Source organism: Anguilla anguilla, chromosome 6 (assembly GCF_013347855.1).
Source record: "Anguilla anguilla isolate fAngAng1 chromosome 6, fAngAng1.pri, whole genome shotgun sequence".
NCBI classification, from domain to species: Eukaryota; Metazoa; Chordata; class Actinopteri; order Anguilliformes; family Anguillidae; genus Anguilla; species Anguilla anguilla.
Window position 1 is genome coordinate 6,399,402 of NC_049206.1, and position 19,489 is coordinate 6,418,890.

Here is a 19,489-nt window from a genome sequence, read left to right on the forward strand (position 1 = left end):
TGTAGCAGCAGAGTGAAGGAGGAAAGGAGAACTGAGAGTAAGAGAGTGGCAAGGAAGGAGGGAAAAGGAGGGGGAGGGAGACAGACAGAGGGGGAGGGAGAGAGACAGAGGGGGAGGGAGAGAGACAGAGGGGGAGGGAGAGAGACAGTCCCAGCATGGTAGTACAGGGACACACTGTTAAGCCAGTTCCCACAGCTGGAGACGGATAGAACCCCATGGCTAATAATATTCCTTTACACAGGGTCCACATCAATATACAAAAAGAATTCAGCCACAAACAAGAATATTACAGCAGAATATTACACGCTCATAATTACACCCTACCCTTCACATGTCTAATGAAACCCTACTACTCCACAACACTGGGTTCCTACTGCCTGGCTGTGTGATCCTACCCATCCGGTTCTGTGGTACCCGGGAATGGAACCTGCAACCTCAAGGTCACAAACCCAGTCCTGTAGCCACTGCGCTACACTTCCTCCTGACAGCCCTCGCACCCCTCCAGGTATACCTGGAGCTCCAGTCAGAGTTAAGTCCAACCGAAGAACAACCCGACAGGCCAACGGAAGCCTCGGTTCAACACGAACGTAACGCGGACGCCGGCGCCAGGATCACGAAGCGGTACAGAAACGCAACCCCAGGACCAGAGGGTGCGCCAGAACCTCTCAGGAAGTCTGACTGCCCCGCCCAGTCCCAGGGTTGATCCAGCACCTCCAGCACAAGGGGACCGAGGCCCGGCCAATCGATAGCCCATTAAAAATAACTAAACCTCAGCAAGGACTTTTACACAGTGGCCTCGCGCGAACTGCACGCCATCTAAGGAAGTCAAAACAGAGAGCGGTCCTGCAGTCGCCCTCGGACGCGGCTTGGCAGGGAGGGGGCAGTGACCGACGGGGAAACTTCATTCAGAAACGCAGCGGCCGACCTTATGTTCAAACGGTCTACGGGCCGACCTCACAAACGAAATGATGCCATGCTCCGCACTCTCTAGCCAAGGGGAAGGTTTATTGGGACGTGTCCCGTGGTCACAAAATCACAGAGGACACACGACTGGTGGCGATGTTTCAGTTAACAGTGGCGGCCTGTGGACCCATGGCCACCATCCACTTGATATTCTGGGTCAATTCCATTTTACACGGGTAATTATCTTGGGAAGATAATAAACCTGCAACATCGGAATTACTTGTAGGAAACTTTAGGTTTACATAGTTATATTTACTCACTGGTCACGTTTACACAGTTATATTTACCCGCGGTCACGTTAAAATGTATCACATTTTACATACAATACATACCTATTGGTCCAATTTCAATTATAGCCTCCAAAATATCGAAATTGTATATCCACATTTGAAAAGGGGAAAAAACATATTTTCACATATCAGCTGTACACTTTGAGTGTGGACGATCAATAACATAAAATGACAGCAAAACACGTCCATCTAGAGAACGTCATGCACCGCAGAGACACTAACGGTCGCTAATTAGCTAGAACTAGATGGCATAATTATTTTACTGTTAACTAACTATTGCAGCACAACCGAGTAATGTACTCGGGAAACATGTCAGATGGGGCAATTAAAGATCACCAACGAGCAAGGTAACTTAAATAAGTCGATTTTGGATTCTAAGTAGCTAACCATACTGATGATGGCACACGTTATTTTAGTATTTCACGCCAACTAATACAAATAATATATTCAGATTTCCAGCTAAGCTATCCATAACATCTAGATAGCCAAGTTAGCCAGCCAGCCAGCCATCTCGGCACAGACGCTGACTTAAGTGTCCATCGATGGACAGTTACATTGCAGCTGGTACAAATGCCACCAGAAAGCCCGCTACTGACTATAATATTACTCGACAAGGTCGAAATAGGTACCGTTAGCACGGCTAACGGTACGGTGGGACTTGCGCTGTCGGGAAAACGTGTTGAAGACAGTATTTAATTTAGCTGGCAAGCAAAAATCACTGCTGCCAACCAGCAAGCTTGGTAGCGCTAACTAACCTAACCAAGTAACAAAGATGTTGGCTAGCTAGTCAATGTCTTAGCAGTTTTCTTAAATTCATCACTGAATATATTACCTCCAGCTACACTGCTAACGGTAATCAACCTTCGTTCTTGAAGGAAAGCCAGTTGGATAGCTGGCAGGCTAACTTAGCCAGTTAGCTAGTGCTAACGATCGACAGCGCCCCAGCCTGCCCTGTCCAACATCGAGGCATAGCCCATGCCCATTGAGCTAACGTCGGCTAAGTAATTAGCCACAATGTAGCTAGTCTACACCTTCTAAATTAGGCTTTACGAGGTGTCGCGTTATATGGGAGCGGGACTGTCAGAAAATAAACAGGTCAGCCTACAGAGTTACTCACAGTATGCCCGAACAAGTGGTGCAGACGAACGAGCCCACGGTCATGTTGGCGTAGGTCGGGCCGCGCTGGTCACAATCGAAGCACTTTCTGTTGGGCGGCAGGCTCGTCATCTCCCGCAGCATCTTCAGATGCTTCTCCTCCTGCTTGCGCTTCGCATTCACCGCCATGGCCGGGGCCGACTGTCGGTGATAAGGGCGTAGACACTGGGCGGAATAGGACGATCAGCAGCTTCCCAAATGTGAGCGCAGGATACGGAGGCTGAAATCCACGGGGAGAGGGTGTCTACAGAGAGGCTGCACGGAAAGCACTGTGCGGCTGAATCAACAGTCGCACCACTGTTGACTCCCGTACACTTCCGTCTTCCAGCCTCATAAAAGGATGGTTAGTTTGGAGAGGGGGGTCCACGCCTGCGCAGGAAAATAAACAATATTGCGCCAGGGTACGAGGGCAGAGAAAATCCAGTACCAGTTTACCTAGCCGTAATTCGTTCCTCACTAATTTTGGGTTAAGGGACCGCCGCAGTGGGAATCAGTGTACCTGGACAACGTTGCAGCACATTAACTTCACAAAACTGTTCTGTACACCAAAATGAATGCGACAAGTTTGCGTCTGAAACTATACGTAGTCTATATAAATGTTTTTCGCTTAACTTGAACCAAGCCTTGACAGTTTTTTGGACACGTACATTTAGCACATAATAGCTCATTCCCACGTGAACTTTACGCCGGGAGCTTGAAGAACAATTTTGTGCTCTCAGCCACCTCGCGAGACCATATAATTAAAGAACCACTGACAGACAAACCCGAACAAAGGTAACCTCATCATTATGAATTATTATTATTCATTGTTATTAAAATGATAAGAGAACCCATGAGCGGATGAACCCACTATTAGTCATCTGAGAGGACCCCTACATATGGTATACGTGAACGGATATGTCATCCCCCGACATGCCAAAAATGACAACATAACGGATTGTAATAATGCCATATTATATATACCTTACTATAACTATAACCTATAACCGTGTCACGGAGGTATGCATTTATAAACCTGTTCCAATTAACCCATTTATAAAAGTGTGCCATTTTCTGCCGTTCCTCCAAAAATAAATTCGCTTGATTTTTTGACCCGGTTTAAAAAAAAAAGAAGTTTTTTTTTTTTAACCAAAAGCACACGCTATGTTAAATAACGTAGAGACTACACTTTCACCTATTGCTGATATTTATTTAAATAAAATGTGTACATTTTTCTCTGTTTGTCATGATACACATAGATGCAAAAAGAAAAAAAACAAAACATTATAATTACAACTGGTCACACAAACACAAGGGCAATGAAACTCCCACTTTTCACCCCCCAGCCCCTGAAAAGAGTCGAACTTAAAACTGGAAAGTACTTAACAAGTATGCAATTGTATGGTTTGTTTTGCATACTGGAATGCAATATACTAATTTACTTTACATATTGAGATGCAATATATTATACATATATTTAAATCATAATTCAGTTAAACAAGTGAACATACAAACAATGGATAATGACTTGTGGGTCCCATAAAATGAGAATATTATCACATTTTTACAATATTTTAAACACACCTTCAAGTATTGACACAAATACAGCCACCCAGTTGTTCATGATTGCTTTTTCAAATCTTTGCTCCGGCTCTCCTTCACACAGGTAAAACCTCAATGCTTAACACCACTGAACTACTAAAACCTTGTGCTAGGAATCAAACAAGTATTTACAACCAAAATCATGCACTGGATGATCCGATCAACCTCAGAAAGATAATCATAATAATAATAAAAAAAAGTGAAAGTAAAAAAAATAATAAAAATAAAATAAAGCTATACAAGTACTGCATACAGTAAAAAGAGAAGAAGGATCCCCTTGCCCAGTAGTTCTTGCTGTACGTCAGGGCTGCCCAACCCTGTTCCTGGAGGTCTACTGTCCTGTAGGTTTTCACCCCAACCCTAACAAAAGCCACACCTCACTCAACAGCTAGAGACCTCGTTGAGCAGCTATAATTAGTAGAATCAGGTGCGCCGAATTAGGGTTGGAGCGAAAACCTGCAGGACAGCAGACCTCCGGGAACAGGGTTGGGCAGCGCCGCGGTACGTAGTGCAACAAGGACGGCCCCCTGCAGGAGCTGAGAGCTGAGTGCAGGCAGACGTTTTTGGCGAAGGTTTTGACACAGAATCGAGCGGTGTGGCGGACACCCACCCCCCCCCCCCAGGGGCCGGGCTGGGCTGGGCTGGGCTGGGCTGGGCTGGGCCTGGCGTTGGGCCCCCATCAGGGGGGGGGGTCGGGCCCTAACGGCGGAACCAGATCCAGCTGTTGACGAGCCAGAAGGCCACGGTGATGGAGTACATGATCATCTCCCGCTTGGTGCGCTCCTTGTTCTCCTCCTCCAGCAGCTGGAGCCGTCGATTCAGCTTGATGATCTGTCACGGCCAATCAGTCAAAGTCAAAATCAGACACGCTCATAAGACACGCCCCCTCCTGGGGTTTCCACAGAGGGCCCCTGAAGCCACCGTAAGGGGTCTCTGGCCAGACTTGATATGCAGTGACTATAGATTTGGGAAAATATTTTAAAACTATTATATTTATATATTATATTTTAATATTTTAAAATATTACATAAATTTTTTTTAAATATATATAACCCTTTTAACGTATGATGGGGGTCCCCTGGATGCCTTTGGTTCAGAAGAGGTTAAAAACCCCTTGTTCTAAAAGAATTTTCACTGAAAGAAAGAAAAAAAAACTGAAAATGCAGAGAATGATAAAACAATCTACCAATTGGCTTTGGTTTTACTTGTTTATTTATTTATTTAAAAAACCTTGTTTACAAACAGAGTGGAGCGGAGCACCGCGGCATTCTGGGCTCTCTGGCCTCTCAGTTCCCCGTTCTGCAGGGCGGTGACCGCTCCTGATATCGCGGGGTGTGTTTTTAATGTTTGCCGACTCGAAGGCATTCAGCTGAATGCAAATACGTGAATGCAAATAAACGACGGCGAAAACCACACTCCTCGACAAGACAAAAAGTAATCAACTTTGAACCAAATAAGAGACACTCTTAAATGACCACTGTCTTCACCTCAAACCCCTTTTTCCCTGTGGGGGCTCCCTTTAAAACAAGCTTTAAAACCTCATCTTAACTGAAAACTGCAATGTGTGCAGCTTTTAAGAATGTACTTACTAAACTCCATTTGTCTTTCCACAATGGAAGTCAACAAAATCCATTAATCCATTATCCACTCAAGACTGGTCACCCGATCAATGAATCAATCCACCTCCTCAGTTCATCTCCCATTCTTTCAATCAAAAACCATCAGTCCATCAATTATTCAAAATTAGTATGAGAGTGAAAATGTGATCAAAGCGGAAACGTGATCCCGTTGGAGGCTCACCTGTCGCCGTAGCGTTGCCGCGTCAACCACGGCCATCTCCTCCGGCGTCCCTTCCATCGCCGCTTCCAGCGTGGAGAGGCCAAGTCTGTGGAGGGAATCGAACAGAATAGCACACACACTCGCTTTAATCAAACTTCATTTACACTCGCATTTATCAAACTTCATTTACACTCGCATTTATCAAACTCATTTACACTCGCATTTATCAACCCTCATTTACACTCGCATTTATCAAACCTCATTTACACTCGCATTTATCAAACTCATTTACACTCGCATTCATCAACCTCATTTACACTCGCATTTATCAACCTCATTTACACTCGCATTAATCAACCTCATTTACACTCGCATTTATCAAACTAATTTACACTCGCATTTATCAACCTCATTTACACTCGCATTAATCAACCTCATTTACACTCGCATTTATCAAACTCATTTACACTCGCATTTATCAAACTCATTTACACTCGCATTTATCAACCTCATTTACACTCGCATTAATCAACCTCATTTACACTCGCATTTATCAAACTCATTTACACTCGCATTTAGCAAACTCATTTACACTCGCATTTATCAAACCTCATTTACACTCGCATTTATCAACCTTATTTACACTCCCATTTATCAACCTCATTTACACTCGCATTAATCAAACCTCATTTATACTCGCATTTATCAAACTCATTTACACTCGCATTTATCAAACTCATTTACACTCGCATTTATCAAACTCATTTACAATCGCATTTATCAAACTCATTTACACTCGCATTTATCAAACTCATTTACACTCCCATTTATCAAACTCATTTACACTTGCATTTTATCGAGTTGCACTCGCATTTATATCTGAGCAAATCACACCCAGCATTTACCAGATCACAAGTGTATAAGTCAAAGTTGTAGTCAGCCTCTTTGAAAATGTAGCAACAGCGCACACACACACACACACACACAGATGAGAGTATAAAGTAGATGGCGCAGGTTCCTGGTCAGAAGGTTAAGTGGGGAGCTGGTATCTGGATTCAGGGAGAAGTTTCCAGAAGGAGAGAGGGGATGAAATGCACAAAGGGCCAGAGAGAGAGAGGAGGGTGGAGTTACCTAGAGCTGTGAAACTCTAGGGGCTGAAAGAGGAGAAGGGGGTGGAGTTACCTGGAGTGTGAGGCTGAAGGAGGGGAGAGGAAGTGGAATTATGTGGGCTGAATTCAAGATGTGGAAAACACTGCAAAGTGTTTATAATCTGAGAAAGTTGCACTGAATGTCTGAGTGGAAAACGCCGTTACCACGGCTGCCGATAGGGAGGCGTGTCTTAAACGCGTCACTCGTCGCCCCTGGTTACACTGCAGCCCCCTCGGGTACGCCCACGACATGCCAGGAAATGCTTCTCAAAGATCGCAAAATGTCACAAAACAGTTTTTCTCGTGAAAGCAGCGTACGAGTTAAAACGTAACCAAAATGTTTAGTGTCTTGATCGAACCATGGAAACGTGAGGTGAGGAGGAAGGAGTTACCTGGAATCGTGCAGGGGGTCAGAGGAGTGTGGAGCTACCTGGAGTTGTGAGGGGATTGGATGAGTGGAGAAGGGGGTGGAGTTACCTGGAGTTGTGAGGGGACTGGAGGAGAGGGGAAGGGGGCGGAGTTAACTGGAATCGTGCAAGGGGGTTGGAGAACGAGGGGTGGGGGGGGGGTGGAGTTACCTGGAGTTGTGAGGGGATTGGAGGAGAGGAGAGGAGAGGGGGGCGGAGTTACCTGGAATCGTGCAGGGGTTTGGAGAAGGGGGGGTGGAGTTACCTGGAGTTGTGAGGGGATTGGAGGAGAGGAGAGGGGGGCGGAGTTACCTGGAATCGTGGAGGGGGTTGGAGGTGGACACTGATCCCCCTCTCAAACTTGGGCTGCTGAAGAGGGCATGACAGGGCAAGAGGAGACAGAAGACAGGTTGAGCAGAAAGTACTCACACACAGGTGGAGTGGACAGGAAGGGGGCTGTGTGTGTGTGTGTGTGTGGGGGGGGGGTCCAGAGGGGGTGGAGCAGACCCCTTTCCCCCCCCAAGGGTCTTTTTCCTCCAGATCCTTATTTTCATCAAACTCTGTGTCTCCAGTCAAAACAGCAGACGAACACAAACCCTGTCATGTGACCATAAAACATCACCCCCAGACCAACACAAACCCTGTCATGTGACCATAAACCATCACCCCAGACCAACACAAACCCTGTCATGTGACCATAAAACATCACCCCAGACCAACACAAACCATGTCATGTGACCATAAAACATCGCCCCAGACCAACACAAACCATGTCATGTGACCATAAAACATCGCCCCAGACCAACACAAACCCTGTCATGTGACCATAAAACATCACCCCAGACCAACACAAACCCTGTCATGTGACCATAAAACATCGTCCCGGATGATCACAAATCTTGTCACAAGTGTGGCTGCCCACAGGGCAAAGGCATGCATGCTCTGGTGTGAACCTATGCAGATCTCCATATCAGAGTTATTTTTCAATGAGGGCACATGAATCAGAGCGTGCGATTAGCCCCAGGGTAAGCCAGTGATAGAGACACGCCAATGTACAGTGTGTCCTAGATTTGGCTAAAGGAGGACTTGTTATACATGCCTAAGGATAGGATATTTCATTATTCAGTAGTCTACACTGACCCAAAGTCCTTGCGGCACCATCAACAGGCCCACACAACAGTGCCTTGTGTCCACAGGAAATGACATCACAGCGAGAAAGTGCTCCACTGTCCTTGTGATCGTTCAGGGTCTGACCCGTATGCACAGACACCAGTACAGACCAACCACAGTCTGCACAGACACCAGTACAGACCAACCCCTTTCTGCACAGACACCAGTACAGACCATCCCCTTTCTGCACAGAGACACCAGTACAGACCAACCCCTTTCTGCACAGAGACACCAGTACAGACCATCCCCTTTCTGCAGAGACACCAGTACAGACCGACCTCTTTCTGCAGAGAGACACCAGTACAGACCAACCCCTTTCTGCAGACACCAGTACAGACCATCCCCTTTCTGCAGAGAGACACCAGTACAGACCGACCCGTCTGCACAGAGACACCAGTACAGACCATCCCCTTTCTGCACAGAGACATCAGTACAGACCGACCCCTTTCTGCACAGAGACACCAGTACAGACCATCCCCTTTCTGCACAGAGACACCAGTACAGACCGACCTCTTTCTGCTCAGAGACACCAGTACAGACCGACCCCTTTCTGCACAGACACCAGTACAGACCGACTTGTCTGCATAGAGACACCAGTACAGACTGACCCCTGTCTGCATAAAGACTACTCATTCAAAATGTTTTCTTTTTTTTTTTACCCTTGGTGTTACAATTAATGCATATTTATTTATTTAGCTCAGTCTGAGAGTGACAACAGGCATCTAACACATTTGTCTGATGGTTTTTCAAATTTCCCCTTCTCTCCAATCCAGCTCTTGCCGTGAGACCAGTCTGAAGACAGGAACGTCACACAAGGCCAAACTGACTTTAGCCTTTTTCCTGGTTCGCACCGAGCAAAGGGGAGTTAGGTCACACACTACAGAATAACCAGACGCTTGGCTCGGTACTCTGGATCCATGGCGATAAGGCACTCTGATCTGAGACAGGTGATAAGGACGTATAAGCCGCCCGCGTTCTTCGCCGCTGACACGAAGCGGTGATCTCCACACTCACAGACGCCCACGCCAGGAACGGCCCGACCTGACTGCATTCTCTAATCCTGACGTGGGCGGGGATTTTGTGCCAACTTCTGTTCTTATTTAATTACCCCTAACATTTACGCATCCGACCCTTTGGCTACACTTGCTCGAAAAGCGTATGAGAAGAACAGCCGAAGATTTTGTTCTTGTGTGAAACGTTTTGCCGTGATCTAATCTACAGGTGAACCAGTGCTGGTGCAAACAACCAGTCAGCTCAATTAGCCAGGGGAATTTCTGGAAACAAAAGCCTGCTCCACCCCCCCGTCCTAATCTGTCATCTGTCTACCTGTTCACAGTCCAGTTTTCACGTTCAGGAATGCAGTGAGTACTTCCTACACAGGTATCCCCATCTACACATAGAACCACACCCCCTCAGGCATTCTCTGACCCCCCCCCCACCCCCCCCACCAGCAGGCTACACCTCTCAGCAGGCTCTCAGTCAGTCAAGCCACGTCAGCACATTCAACATGGCCGTTCACCATGGAAGCAGTGGCAAAGGGAGGACACATCGCCGTGACTACAATGAGGGAGTGGAATTTCTATCACACACATTCCTACAACAGATAAAGCCAGTGAGTCAGGCTTCACCAGTCAGAATAAGCCTGGCTGTGACTCACTGTTCCAACAAGCACCCACCTCTAGGAAGCATGGCACAGCCTCTACAATGCAGTTCATAAATAACTAAAATGAATGCATAAATTAAATCAAATAACATACAAATTACAGGCGTTAAACCAGCTGGTCCAGAATTCACATTTAATTGTAGACACCAAATCAGCCTCAATTAGTTTCTCTTTCTCCCCTATTCTGATTGGCTGCCCGATTTGAATGTGAAATGTGGACTGATCGCCACGGAAACAAGGAGTGAGGAGGTGCAGCGTGGAGCTCCGGCCAATCACAGGCGGGCATGCGGGCCGGCAGGCCAACCAGAGAAGAGAGCAGATGGAGGAGGAGACGGGCAGGTTGCCAGGCTGCGGGGGCAGGGGGGGAGGGGTTTCACGAGCGACACAGCGGGGGTGGGCGGGGTCAGGAGCCGGTCACCTGCGCTGGTTGTCGTCCAGCACCTCCAGGACCTGCTGGTAGGCGCGGCGGGTGGTGGACTGGATCAGGGACAGCACGCCGCGGGCACTGTACAGGCTCACTCCATCCTCGGGCGCAGTGAGGGGGGGGCAGGCGCGCGGGGGGGGGCGGGGTCACGCTGCTCACCAGCAGCACAGGGGGGCCAAGCCAGCGGAGAGAGAGAGGGAGGGAGAGAGAGAGAAAGTGAGGGGGAGAGACAGAGAAAGAGAAACAGAAGACAGGTGTAAGAGGGGAGATAAGGACAGAGAGTCCAAGGGAGAGGGAGAGAGAGAGAGAGAAGGGTTATCAGAGGGGATACAGAGAGAAAAGACGAGTAAAAACAGGGAGAGAAAGACAGGGTAGTGTTGTAAGAGGAAATGAGACACAGTGACAAAAAGGAAAAAGAGAAGGAGGAGACAGAGGGGTAGAAGGAGAGACGAGGGGAGAGGGGCAGACAGAAAAAGAGGTGTGAGATAAAGAGGGGTGGAAAGGGAGGGGAAAAAAAGGACAGAGAGAAAGAGAGAGGAGACCGTCCACGCTTCACTAACAGGTTCACAGCAGAGACCGCCATTATGACTGTAGCAGACCAGCAGTCTCACAGCTACACTTACCTCCATCCTCGCACATGCTCAGAACAAAATATCTGCTCCTTACTCTGCAGCCACTTAGGACTGGTCAGATGCGTTCAAACACCCGACCTTCTCATTACCAAGCCTGCTTCATTGTGACATCACTTCCTGTTTTTGCCCAGGGACAATAATGGCAGTCGTGATGTCACCTTGCTTGCAGAAAGAAAACAGGGAACAACGCTAGCAATGAGCGATGGGTTCTCTCTGGCTACTTCCTGGTTATTCTGGAAAAAACATTCGCTCTTTCGTTAAAGGAACGAGGACACAGCTGCCGCATAATTACTGTCGCAGTATCACGGAGAGGCAAGACTGTGGGTATGGAAGGGGAAGCCCTTCCTGGTGGCAGTACAGAGCATGAGGACAGTATCAGGTGCTGTGGAGGGAAACCAGAAACGCACCATGAGGGTCGCTAGCAGAGGCCAGACACAACGGGCGACACGACCAAACAAAGGGCGGGGCGGGGCGGGGCGGGGCGGGCTAGGCACCGGGGGCCTAACCGGAGCGTGGAGCGGTCCCGCTCACCCCCTCCAGGGCTGAGGGACACGGCGCCGCACATGGACGGACTGACAGACAGGGGGAAGGACGGACGGGAGGACAGACGGGCGGGCGGGGGGGCGGACGGACGGACGGACGAGCGGTGGGGGGGCGGGGCGGGCGGGCGGGCGGACGGGCGGGGGGCAGAGGGACAGATGCGCTAAGGAGCAGATTCGGGCGGCGGGGGCACTCACGTGGAGTCGATCCGGGGCAGCTGGCCGTTCTGACGCACCAGGGCGTTCTCGCTGGCGGAACGTTCCCGCCGCGACCGCGTCTGCGAGCGCGCCTGCGGGCAGAGACGGTGGGCGGGTGAGACCCGGTCGCCACGGCGACCGAGGGAGCGGGTGGGGTGTGATGTGCAGCGCGCGCGTGGACGTTATGTGTACGTGTGTGCGCCTGGGCATAAATGAAAATGTTCGATGTGTGTTTGTGTGCGCGTGCACGTGTGTGTATGGGTGCGTGTGTGCATGTACATTTGTGTGTTTGTGTATGCGTGTGTTTGTGTGTACGTGTGTGTGTTTATGCGTGGGTGCGCGTGCGTATGTGTATGCGTGTATGTTGGTGTGTGTGTGTGTTTTTTGTGTGTATGTTGATGTGTGTGTATGTGTTGTTTTTGTGTATATTGATGTGCATGTGTGCGCATGCGTGCGTGCGTGTGTGCGTGTGCGTGCAGGTCTCACCTCTTCTCCAGCCTGCCCAGGGCCTGCAGAGCGCTCCATCTCCATGAAGTCGAGCGGCCGGTCGTTCAGGGTGAGGACCCGGGGCGGGGTCTTCAGCGCCAGGGACTCCAGCGGTGTGGACTGGATCAGGTCCAGGTCCCGGGGCCGGGGGTACTGCGAGGACTCACTGTCCCCTAATGAGCACGGCACAGAGAGTCAGCATCAGCAGAGTCAGTGTTAGGGGCGCAAAAGAGAGTCAAGGGTCAAGACTGCAGAGATTCAGAGTTAGAGACACAGCAAAAAAAGAGTAAAAACTACAGAGAGCCAGTGTTAGAGACACAGCAAAAAAGAATAAATACTGCAGAGAGTCAGTGTTAGAGACACAGCAAAAAAAGAGTAAAAACTACAGAGAGTCAGAGTTAGAGACACAGCAAAAAAAGAGTAAAAACTACAGAGAGCCAGTGTTAGAGACAGCAAAAAAAGAGTAAAAACTACAGAGAGTCAGTGTTAGAGACACAGCAAAAAAAAGAGTAAAAACTACAGAGAGCCAGTGTTAGGGGAGAGTCAGTGTTACGGGCACAAAAGTCAAAACTACACAGAGTCAGTGTGGGGAGAGAGTCACTGTCAGCAGCTCAGAGCAGGACTATGAAATGTAAGAGGAGCAGGCGGGGGGGTCACACCTGCCACCACGATGCGCTCGGGAACGTGCATCGGGACGCTGTACAGGGGGTCCTGGGCCCCGCCCTCCGGGTCCTCGAAGGCGGAGGGCGCCACCTGCAGCTTCTCGGGGATGCGCATGCGCTGGCTGATGCCCTCGGTGTACTCGATCTCGTAGTGGATGCGGTTCATTTCCGCCATCTCTGAGGTGGGAGAAGGGAATGCCGCTCCGTTCATTGGGCTATAAAGGAGAGAGAGGTCACCCGCGTCACCGGCGCAAAAACAGCACCCCCCCCCCCCCCCCCCCCACGCGCCACATCAGCAGCCGCCAATCACAATCACGTGACCGGTGCGATTCCACCAATCACAATCATGTGACCTGTGTGATATCTCTCAAGCAACAAATAAACATACATCGACAGACACCTTTGATTCAGCACAATTTTCGACATCCTTAATTTATAATCCCATAACCCTTTTAAGTGTAGGTTTTTTTGGAATCCCCCCTCCCCAAAAAAATTCTTGAACTCCATTGCTTTCAATTACCAGTACAGACTGTTACATCAGCATTAGAATGCTCAGTTTAAGAACATTCCAATCTGATTTCTATTGTTTCTCCTGTAAACAATACTTTAAGATGCATTTTATGATATGAAAGGTGCTATATAAATAAAGTTTATTATTATTACTATTATTATTATTACAAATGCTTAAATGTATACCCGATACACAACATCTAAGATTGGCTCAAGTGCGTGGGTTAGGTCCATCAGCAGAGTCAGTGTTAGGGGCGCAAAAGAGAGTCAAGGGTCAAGACTGCAGAGATTCAGAGTTAGAGATACAGCAAAAAAAAGAGTAAAAACTACAGAGAGTCAGTGTTAGAGACAGCAGTTCGAAGACAACAAAAAAAAAGAGACGTCTTGGTAACTTGAAGAAGCCAACTATGTGCAAGGACTACTGCTCTAGCTGCCTGGCTTTCAGAAGAAACAGAAGGAGAGAACAGACTTGCCTGGGGCCATTCTGAGACTAAAATAAATTTTAAAAACCCATGACCACACAACCAACCAGCCCAAAGAAAAAGTGAAACTATTTCCAGAACACAAACAATACACACAATTCAGAATATAGAACACACACCCCTGCTGATATATTTTGACCTTAAAAGTCGAATGGAATATTTATATGTTGAAACTGAGTATACTGTAAATATACTGTACAGTAAAATGTGATTATATATGCTATGATTGCATACATTTTACCACATACAGCATGTGTGTGAAACACCACATTGTCTGTGGACGTCGCAATAGATTTCTAAATACATGCTGCTAGTTATGAAACGGCTATACAAGCAATTTGTGTAGTTATAGACCTCCTTTATGTCTCGTTATAGTTGACATTTTATAAATGTGACGTTTTCTCATACCCTAGCTATGATTTTAGGATCAGTCAACCGTTGTAGCTGTCGGTATGTGAAGCAACAGTAACCCGGCTAGTGTTTTGGTTCCGTTTAACATTCAACGTACTAGCTAACAAATTGTTCAATATAATTTCAGTTGCTATGCATTGCGTTTGCAAACTACGTTATTAACGTCAGTTACACTAAAGATAACAGTTCAGCCTAGCTCATCTCAAATAGGTAGCTAGCTGTATCTAGATGCAATCAAGTAGATGGTGTGTTTATATCACATCGTTGACCTGAACACGTATTTGAGCTAACATTATCTACAAATACCGGGCTACAAAGCAACTAACTACATTAACTAGCTAAAGTATACATTTTTTCAAATATTGTATCTAGCAAGATTGCGGCCTGATCTGCCATATATACCGTTTTTTTTTACTTACTATGTATCGATAGCTATATTTTCATTGAAAGCTTCTAGCAGCCAAGCTAGCTAATGTTAGCGAAGAAAATAACGTCGTTATAACTACGAAGGCGGAAAATATTTTTTCCCGAAACACCATTTCAAATTTCACTTACCCTTGCTATATTCGCCTTTTATTTGAATTTTAAGTATTAGGAGCTGTCGTAGGGGATTGACAGAAAACCTTCGTCTACATCACAGTCAACACAGCACCCTTTGGTTTGGAAACAAGACGGACGAAAACCACAGCATCTGCACCACAACAACGTCATGACGTAAACACGAATCATGGAAAGGGCACGTTAAGTGGGAGGAGCAAGGAGGTGAAACCCGGAAGAACTTGACATAGTTGTTCGCCATTGAAACGACTATACGATTCACTGATTAAAACCACCACTGTGGAATCTTGCTACTTTAATGTACAGATATCAGTCAGAATAACCAGGACTGAGTCTCAAGTGGTTCCCTAGAAATAGGCTGACACCCTATTGGGCATAGCCCAGGAATATAATGCAACTTACAGCTGAATTAATTAATAGACAAAATATTACATTCACACTTTTTATACGTCTATAAAAACATGCTTTATAAATCTGTATGCTACCAATTTATTCATATCAAAATGCAAAATTTGTTTCAACCCACATTAATAGTGTTGCACATGTGTTGCCTGGTCTGATTGCTCATAACATTACCTTAATCTGAAATATTGTTTTTCCCTGTAGTCAAACGCCAACAGACATCCTGGCACCCTCAGATCAGTTCCCGTAGTGTAGTGGTTATCACGTTCGCCTAACACGCGAAAGGTCCTCGGTTCGAAACCGGGCGGGAACATCACTTTTCTTCTTTTTCTACAATTAAAAAAACACAGTTCATCACATGCCAGACATTCCATGTATTTAAACATGCATTTGTTCATTTATATTTAAAAAACACACATTACAATTCACTGTTACAGACGACCTGGCACAGAACATATCCGAAACTAACAGCAGGTGGAGCCAATGTTCCACCATACAAGTGGACAAACTGAAAAACGAAACACTAATGCTTGCATACACTGCCTTGGCCTCCATAACATGAAACTAAAGTATGCTATATGGTACTACCAAGACAGAGATCGTGGTGGCATGTACTGGCATGGCGGTGTAGTGGTCAGCACTGTTGCCTTGAGAGAACGAGGTTCTGGGTCTTGAGTCCTGGTCTGGGTCCTCTCTGTGTGGAGTTTGCATGTTCTCTCCGTGTTCATGTGTCCTCCCCTACACCAAAAAACGTGTAATTCAGGTTAGGCATACCCCTGCTGTTGCCCTTGACCGAGACACTGGTCTCAAAACACAGTCCCACTGTGGCCAAGTAGCTGGGATGGTTCAAATGCAAAGGGCAAATTCGCTCATGGGTTCAGTGAAGTATAACTTAGCTACAACATTAGAATGTTAAAGGTCGCATGATTTAATACACTGCTGTATAACTGCCATACGTTCAGGTACATGAAATGCCTTGATGACTACCTTGTGATTGCCATGAATAACCAGAGTGCAATTCCAGATAATTAAATGGCTTCAAACAGAAAAAGGAAATCGGTCAATCTGGCATTGTGTATTACTGTGTGATAGAGGCAAGTGAAGCTGTGTTGTATGTCTCTGAACCTGAGAATACAAGGATTCAGTGGCATATCTTCCACAGGAAACTCACCACACTATGCTCTAGTGAAAACAGCATCATATTTAGATACTAACCTTTAACAGCAGTGTATGCAGGTTGAAGGAAAGTCAGGGACCCTAGATTGTAATGACACAAATTTATCAAAAGGGGGCAATGTTTAGTTCTTTCCCCAGTTATGATGCACAAGTAAATATTGCCACACCAATCACTATGCAACTCACAAGTAAGACGCCTCTCTGTAAATGTAAAGTAAAAATCTGAGCAAAAACATGGGAGAGCAATCATGAATTTCTCCCACCCATTTTCATTGATTCAAGCCTGTTTCTCTCAGATAAAGCAGACACATTCAGTCCCCACACGAGGGCGCTGTTGTACTTCATTGCCGTTTTGTGTTGATGGGTTTCGATACAGCCTGGCTCCACCTGCACTGGTACGTGTGAATGACCTTGAAGCTGACCTTGCCCTCCCTCGGACTTATTACAACCAACTGGTCCCCTGACATCTTGTCTCTCTCTCTCCCCGTTGGTTCCATGACTTCTGTCTTCCCAACAGTTATGTCACCATGGAAACCAGACTAGATAAAGTTTGTTGATAGCAGGGATGCCATTGGGTTTTGGCAGGAAACATGGGCCGGTATCTGAATCAAATATACGCTGCTGCTAACGACGCTGCTAACGACGCAGGGTGTTTATTGTGTGGGGGCAGAGTCTGTGTATTGTGAGTGAAATGTGAGAAGGTAAACGAGTGCAAAGCGTGACGAGTAAACGGTCTTTTTTACCATGCGTTTACTAAGCAGATTCTCTTATCTGTGGTGATTTAGGCCTACCCATTCTAGCACATACGGTCCATGCGTGCGCCAGCGTGCACCTGCCAAAGAAATTTGGGTTCAATATGTTGCTCAAGGGCAACAAATGTTTTTCCTATCAATTCGTTCTGCGCAGAATCTGAATTTTAACGTTTATGTCCCTTCGTTTCTCCAGCCACATAACGTTCCTGAACCGGTTCATTTCTTTTCTCCCGCCTCCCAATCATTAAGTCCAACCTGGTAACCAGTCTCAAAACCTGTTTATTTTTGAGGCCGTGTTTCCAGAAACAGTAATAAACACGGGTAAAATTGAGTTATTTTCCAGCTGTGCAGTACTCATTCTCCGATATGCACATGGTATTTAACTGTTGAATTAATCATGCCTTCTGAAGCACTCCAACCCAATCACCACATATCCCGGTTTAGAAAAGGAAACGCATTATGGATGATGAAAAATGCAGTGGTCGGACAATATCACACGATGTAAGCACTGAATACAGCACCGCGACAAAACAGCGTTAGAATTGGTTGGATATACTGAACTGACGGGGGGAACTCCGTGTGTAGGACAGCAGCGGCTGGATGCCACCGAAACCCAGGCTTTATAAACTGCATTGCCAAAGTCACATCCAACAATTGTCTTGAGCATAAACGGACAGTAGCGCCAACATTATCCACGTAAAAAAAAAAAAAAGAATCAACATTGTTTGCACTAACAAATCCACTGAGTTAACTTGCACATTAGCCCAAAGTTAAAAATGAAATTATACCACTCGCTTTATCTTGCCACAAGAGAGAAACCACGCGGCGGCTGGGGCCTGAATTCCTTGCAATAACATGCCCGGACTGGCCTAATCATTTTCAGTAAGATTACCAAATTAATAGACAGAGCATTACCACTAATATATTAGGCTATGCAAAATACCACCACCATTTAAAAAAATACAACGAAACGTGTCTTACCCCCTCGGATGTCTTCTTCCGCGACACCCACCCAGCAAAAGCGGTCACAGTAGGATATCCTCGAATTCCATTTTCATGGCAAAGTATAACTAGGCCTCAACAACAAACTGAACGCGCTCACTCCCAATGTGGCGTGTGTAGGCCTAAAAGTTGGCGAGCTACTAGCAGAAATGGCGTCTCTGGTAATAGCTTTACCAGATAGTAGCAGCAACGCAATAAAAAATAAAAAACAACCGATACAGGGTTACGTTAGTTCTGCAGAACTGCTGCAGAGTTAAAACTCTGTTTCTTCAATTTACGCTTTGCAACCCTATTTGGATAATACCGATTCACCGTGTCCAGCAACCTACCGTAGAAGTTCAACTCGGGAACGTAGGAAATGGCCACGGCCCACCACCATTTAGCGCCACGACGCAGGGAAACACAACGTAAGTATTTGTGAAATTGCAAATAACGAAAAAACGTAACCGTTGTCTAAATTTTCACTTAAAGGTTTTGCTCACAGTAATGTTGATTTTGTTTCAATTTTCGTTTTTGTTCAACTGCAAAAATGCTTTTCCTTTCTGGTCTGGTTGTAGTTTCCATTTTGAAGCCATGCGCAAGTGTGTAATATCACTGCAGTAGACAATAATTTTGGACTGCTATCTCGTTATAAACTCCCGTTAATTAAAGATTACAGTGTGCTGTTCTGTTTAGTATGAGAACATACTAAACGTTTTGAGAGAGTACAATGTAGGTGGACCCTCTGTGCCACATTTATCAAACATTTTAGTACATGCAAAAGGTTTTTGCACCACTGCCTTGGATAATGAAATTTGCAGACATATTGGTTTTTCTACATTTTCATGTGATCACATGACTGCTCCCCCTCCACACTCCCTACACATAATATCACTTACTGTACATTATTCTATGGATTTGCCCATTATAGAGTCATGGCTCCAGGCTAACATAGTTAACCTACTTTTCACAGTCCTGGACGTGTACTGTGTTTGATCTGAGTGCTGTTAGCCTGGTCCATATCACTGCTCATGTGGTTGCAGATAGGCAAAAATATCTTGCGACGCGTTTATTAACAGCGATGAAAGAACACTTGCAGAAGACCATTATGGGTAGGCAA

General features: G+C 46.4%; 2 protein-coding genes, 1 long non-coding RNA gene and 1 other non-coding gene across 9 annotated transcripts in view; 1 reads left to right on the forward strand and 3 right to left on the reverse strand.

Moving 5' to 3' along the window:
* The window catches only part of agfg1b (ArfGAP with FG repeats 1b), an 8,470-nt gene extending 5,569 nt beyond the window's left edge, over positions 1 to 2,901 (reverse strand). The window contains 1 exon segment of the mRNA XM_035421624.1: positions 2,368 to 2,901. Coding sequence (XP_035277515.1) covers positions 2,368 to 2,537 — 170 coding nt within the window. The 5' untranslated portion in view covers positions 2,538 to 2,901.
* A 1,122-nt stretch (positions 2,902 to 4,023) lies between these two features.
* Positions 4,024 to 15,209, reverse strand: LOC118230503 (mitochondrial fission factor homolog B-like). Of its 6 annotated transcripts, XM_035423596.1 has the most exons (8): positions 15,056 to 15,209; positions 13,095 to 13,312; positions 12,436 to 12,608; positions 11,950 to 12,041; positions 10,575 to 10,731; positions 7,636 to 7,692; positions 5,790 to 5,874; positions 4,688 to 4,820 (listed from the first exon to the last, which is right to left on the reverse strand). In XM_035423596.1, exons 2-7 carry the CDS (start codon positions 13,306 to 13,308, stop codon positions 5,812 to 5,814), a joined length of 756 nt encoding a protein of 251 aa, XP_035279487.1. In that variant the 5' UTR covers positions 13,309 to 13,312; positions 15,056 to 15,209; the 3' UTR covers positions 4,688 to 4,820; positions 5,790 to 5,811. The 6 variants fall into 6 exon arrangements, with proteins under 6 accessions (XP_035279488.1, XP_035279491.1, XP_035279487.1 ...); XM_035423597.1 differs by lacking the exon at positions 10,575 to 10,731 and having other exon boundaries at positions 4,024 to 4,820; XM_035423599.1 differs by lacking the exon at positions 7,636 to 7,692.
* Positions 15,210 to 15,640: 431 nt separating this feature from the next.
* LOC118230507 lies at positions 15,641 to 18,789 on the reverse strand. The gene is made up of 3 exons (XR_004765859.1): positions 18,370 to 18,789; positions 16,049 to 16,198; positions 15,641 to 15,790 (listed from the first exon to the last, which is right to left on the reverse strand). It is a non-coding gene; the product is annotated as an uncharacterized LOC118230507 (long non-coding RNA).
* Positions 15,701 to 15,773, forward strand: trnav-aac. Its single transcript has one exon. It is a non-coding gene; the product is annotated as a tRNA-Val (tRNA).
* Positions 18,790 to 19,489: the final 700 nt, after the last annotated feature.